The sequence below is a fragment of the Euphorbia lathyris genome, chromosome 7 (assembly GCF_963576675.1).
Source record: "Euphorbia lathyris chromosome 7, ddEupLath1.1, whole genome shotgun sequence".
Taxonomy (NCBI): domain Eukaryota; kingdom Viridiplantae; phylum Streptophyta; class Magnoliopsida; order Malpighiales; family Euphorbiaceae; genus Euphorbia; species Euphorbia lathyris.
This window is the reverse complement of record NC_088916.1, coordinates 59,771,526-59,776,192: the sequence shown is the minus strand read 5'-3', so window position 1 is coordinate 59,776,192 and position 4,667 is coordinate 59,771,526. Positions and strand designations below refer to the sequence as shown.

Genomic DNA, 4,667 nt, shown 5'->3' with positions numbered 1-4,667 from the left:
CATATGTTCTTTTTTCCCAGATGATGATTCGATTTTCGTAAATAACCCGTGATAAGTTTGTAAATTTATATTTGCCTAGTTTCAACTACTAAATCTTTTTTATCAAATAAAAATTGAAGTAATTTCCTTTACACCTAAATTAGTCGTAATTGTAATTTACAACAAATTGTGACTTCCATATAGAAAAAAGACTTATTTTATCCTCTAAATATCTCTACCCAGCATCTCTCCCTTATTTAACTCGGATTGCAGAGCGAAGGTCCATTTAAGGGTTCACGAGCATCAATCAATACACATACACCAGATATCTGCGATTGGAAGCAACAATTTTCAAAAATAAAGAACAATGTCCACGGGATTCAGCGGCGATGAGACTGCTCCGTTCTTCGGCTTCCTTGGCGCTGCTGCAGCCCTTGTCTTCTCCTGTAAGCCAATCTTCAAAATCGATTTCTCAATTGATCTCTAGTCCTTTTTATGTTTTGATCAATACCGATTCCTATGATGTTAATCTAGATCCGTGCTTTCAATGTGTAGGCATGGGAGCTGCATATGGAACCGCTAAGAGCGGTGTTGGTGTTGCATCCATGGGTGTGATGAGACCTGAATTGGTGATGAAATCGATTGTACCAGTTGTTATGGCTGGAGTTTTGGGTATCTACGGTTTAATTATTGCTGTTATCATCAGTACCGGAATTAACCCTAAGGCTAAATCGTATTATCTTTTTGATGGATACGCTCACCTTTCCTCTGGTCTCTCCTGTGGCCTTGCTGGTCTCTCGGCTGGTATGGCTATTGGCATCGTAGGAGATGCAGGTGTCAGGTAATATCTGTATACTTGGTTTTTGATTTTTCTGAGAATTTGCGCTGTAATTTATTCGCCTAGTGTTGATGTCTAATCTTCCTGCTAAATTTCGGAACTATTTATTGGATAAGCCTTGTGCCGAGAAAGAATGACAACGTCCTTGCTTTAGAAATTGGGTTAAAATTTTGCTGTTTTGATTCGGAAAGTTAGTTTCATGGTAACTTTAATTATAGATTTCTGGTATTCTTCTTGCCAAGTAATGACAAATTCTACCGAGTTCCTGGAGTAATAAATCAATTGATGCCACTTAAGGCCAACCATCCCTCGTGAGGTGGTATGTGTCAGTGTATTAATCCAAAATTTCTCGTGAAGTAATATGTCTGAAACTCGGTTAAGAGAACACTGCTTGTAAATCTTTTGCTGAAAGTTATTCTTTTAGTATGAGGAATACGAATACCTTTAAAAGGTTGTATCTCTTTTCCACCAACCCAACTAATTAGGAATTGCTGTTAAAAAGAGAATAAATTAGGTTTCGTATTCATATTGTGCTTGGATAAGAGTAGGAGCTCGAATTTTACTTTTGTGCTATGAGAATCTTTTTTGTACTATTTGGTAAGGATCTCAAGTTCTTTGGGTTAAATGCAAGACGGTTTTAATGTTTTACCATGATCACAAAACTTGAGTTGGTGCCAATAAACAAAACTTCGATCTGTGCCAATAAATAATTGAAATTTTATCTTTTTCCAAGATAATTACTTTGATTTTCCAGCAATTTTAGTGCCGGAGTGCTGACTACCAATCAACTTAACGCCATGTTAGAGTCCCGTGTCAAAATCTGAATTGACCAATCTATTTCTTAGGTTAGTTCATGCCTAAATAGGGTGACATCACTAGCAAAATTTATTGGGCAAACTATTAGAAGCACCCGGTTTTCTATGTCAAATGGAGGACCTTCCATACATATTTTGACACGTGTAACATGGACCCATGTATATTATAAGGGATCCCACTATTTTAATTATTATGTGGGGTCATAATACACATGTCCAAATGTGAATTGGGGGTTCTCCGAGTGACATGGAAGACCCGGTGCTTAATATAAGAACTTAATTTGTTGATCTAGCACTAAAATTTTGACATCATGTACGTATGTAGCTTTAAGTTGGTTTCTCTAACCATTCTAGTCAGCATCTCGTCATTAAAATGAACTAAAAACTGCCAAATGATTTTATTGAAACAGAAACAAGACTTGAGTAACTTTATTGGCCAAAGTGAAGTTTTATGACCATAGTGAACAATTACTAATGGATTTAATGATTGTTCATGCTTTTAACCCTAAGTTCTTTTATCCAAAGTTCTTGAAATCTGAGCTAAATTTGGGGCTGGAATTAATGAGATTGGGAAAATAATAAAGGTATGATCTCCTGCAATCTCAAGAATAAGGATCGAGTTGTTATAATGCCACCACAATTCGATAAGAAAAATTTAACTTTATATCATTATTTGCTTCTGTGTGACATTTATTATAAGTAGCCTTAACATTGTAAAGATTTGTGGATGCGGTTAGAGCTTAGAGCTGTCAATTTCTAACATAATTTATAGAGATAACTCGACTGACACTATTATTATTTTGTTGCATATACATCATGTATACATGATCATAGAGTATATATTATCACATAATCCTTGGTATGCTTTCATTTTAATGGTGAATTGTATTTTGCAGAGCTAATGCACAACAGCCAAAGCTTTTTGTTGGAATGATCCTGATTCTTATCTTTGCTGAAGCTTTGGCCCTCTACGGTCTTATTGTTGGCATCATTCTTTCGTCTCGAGCTGGTCAATCGAGAGCCGAATAAGGTCCTTGTTTGTGCTTGTGGTTATTTGGGGGTGTTTGTGATTTAAGAGTTATTTTTGTGTAAGATAAGAATAATTTATTATTTTGTATAAGATAGAATGGGAAAGTGTTTCCTACTCTAGAATTCAATCTCTCCATTTGTATGGTTCAGTTCAGTAATATTGCTGATGCAGTGAAATTTAGACACAGATGCATGTTTTCCACTAGATTAAAGTTGTGATTGTTTATTATGGATTTATATATTTGCTAAAGATGTCAATTTTGGTGTTGATTGGTTGGAGGAATACTCTTACCCATTTTTAGAATTGTTAATGGGGCAATGCCCTGTTCCTGCTGGGGATACTCTCGACGGAAATGAGAAATCTCCGGAAAATTTCTCCTCCACTAGGTGGGAAATGGGGATTTTACCCGAGAATTTATTCCTCATAAGGGTCCCAATTTAGCATATTTCCCACTGTGGACTCTGCTAACTAAGGTTTGGCGAAACCGGAAACTACCTGTTTCATTTTGTAAAAAAACTGGTAAACATATATATTTTTTAAAAATTCAACAGTGACTGGTAGATCTACCGGTTTCGGTTTTCTATAGGAATAAGAAAAATATCAAAATTTGTCCTTTTATGTTTTATAAAATTTTAATTTAATTTTAATTTTTAACTATTTATTTTTAAACTCATTAATTAAACTTTTTCTTGTCAAATTAGTTAGTAGTTAACATCAACTTAAAAATATTTTATTCTTTTAAACCTGTGTTTGAAATTATACTTTTTACAGTTTAAATTAGGACTTTTATAGTTTTTTTTAGTCACATTACAGTTTGAATTAACGTTTTTAGCCTTACGTTTCTGAAAATTGAAAAAATTGGTTTGACTATTATTTAACTGTCACATCGAACATTCCAAACGAGTTTAATTTTTACCCGAGTGATGACGTAGAGGGAGCTCGATTATAAACTCTCCAATCTCGTTCAAATGGACATTCTTATTACATCCTTTGGTGAAAGGTATTGGTTTTTTTAACCTTAATTTTAATTGCATATGGTAGATTCTCGAGGGATTGGTATTTTGTTTGCTCATATGTTTTGAAACCTTGAAAAGCATGTTAAAACTCTATCAATATCAAGATAAACCACCCAAAACTAGTCCAAACAAAAAGAACCACCTAATTGGTAAACTTTGACAGAAAGACCAAGATTTCTCTAGTTCTATCTAAAAATCTCACAGTCCTTAAACAAGTGAATAAAAGACTTATTAGCCCCTCCACAAAATAAGCATTTCTTCTCAACAACATGAATTTTTTTTGCCAGGCTATTATATCATGAGAGATGTTGACTCCTAGAGTATTTTGATTATTTACTATTCAATGTATTTGAACTATTGACTATAGCCAGGTTGTTCACCGTAGTAAGGTTATTCATTATAAAATGATGATTAAAGAAAACGAGATAAATAATTATCAAATAAATGTTCTTTGACATAATTATAAGTATGAAAATTAAAGATAAATACATACTACTTAAAATATACAAAATATTAAAGCACTATTTGGTCTTAATTTATTTAAAATGTTGGTTTTTGGCCCCTAACCTATTATTTGGTAACATTTGGTCTCTAACCTATCCAAAATGCTAGACGTTGCCCCCTAATTTATTATCCGGTAGCATTTATCCTTTTGAGATTTCACAAATTTTGGATAGGTCATAGAACAAATGTTACCAGAGAATAAACAAGAGGGTAAAAATAAGCATTTTGAATGGATGTAGGACAAATGCTACCAAATAATAGGTAGAGACAAAAACAACATTTTGGATAGGGTGTAACTCAAATAGTGATGTAAACCTACAAAGTATTATTACAAAGAACAATCTTATATAAAAGAAGAAGAATTGATCAGTCTGACAATCTACATTCGAGAAAACAATCTGCAAACATAAAGAAAAGAAAATTAGAACAAAATTTATCATTCTTTACTACTATGAGCATCAAAATTGTTTACTACAAAGGAGTTG

At 33.4% G+C, this 4,667-nt stretch overlaps 1 protein-coding gene across 1 annotated transcript; it reads left to right on the top strand.

Moving 5' to 3' along the window:
• Positions 1–215: 215 nt before the first annotated feature.
• LOC136200584 (V-type proton ATPase subunit c4) lies at positions 216–2,848 on the top strand. Its single transcript, XM_065990958.1, has 3 exons — positions 216–425; positions 535–820; positions 2,529–2,848. The coding sequence occupies exons 1-3, from the start codon at positions 347–349 to the stop codon at positions 2,659–2,661; spliced, it is 498 nt and encodes a 165-aa protein (XP_065847030.1). The 5' UTR covers positions 216–346; the 3' UTR covers positions 2,662–2,848.
• Positions 2,849–4,667: the final 1,819 nt, after the last annotated feature.

Coding starts and splice junctions, on each gene's coding strand:
- LOC136200584 (XM_065990958.1), top strand. CDS start 347: ATGTCCACGGGATTCAGCGGCGATGAGACTGCTCCGTTCTTCGGCTTC. Junction 426..534: donor TGCAGCCCTTGTCTTCTCCT/GTAAGCCAATCT, acceptor TTCAATGTGTAG/GCATGGGAGCTGCATATGGA. Junction 821..2,528: donor GTAGGAGATGCAGGTGTCAG/GTAATATCTGTA, acceptor TGTATTTTGCAG/AGCTAATGCACAACAGCCAA.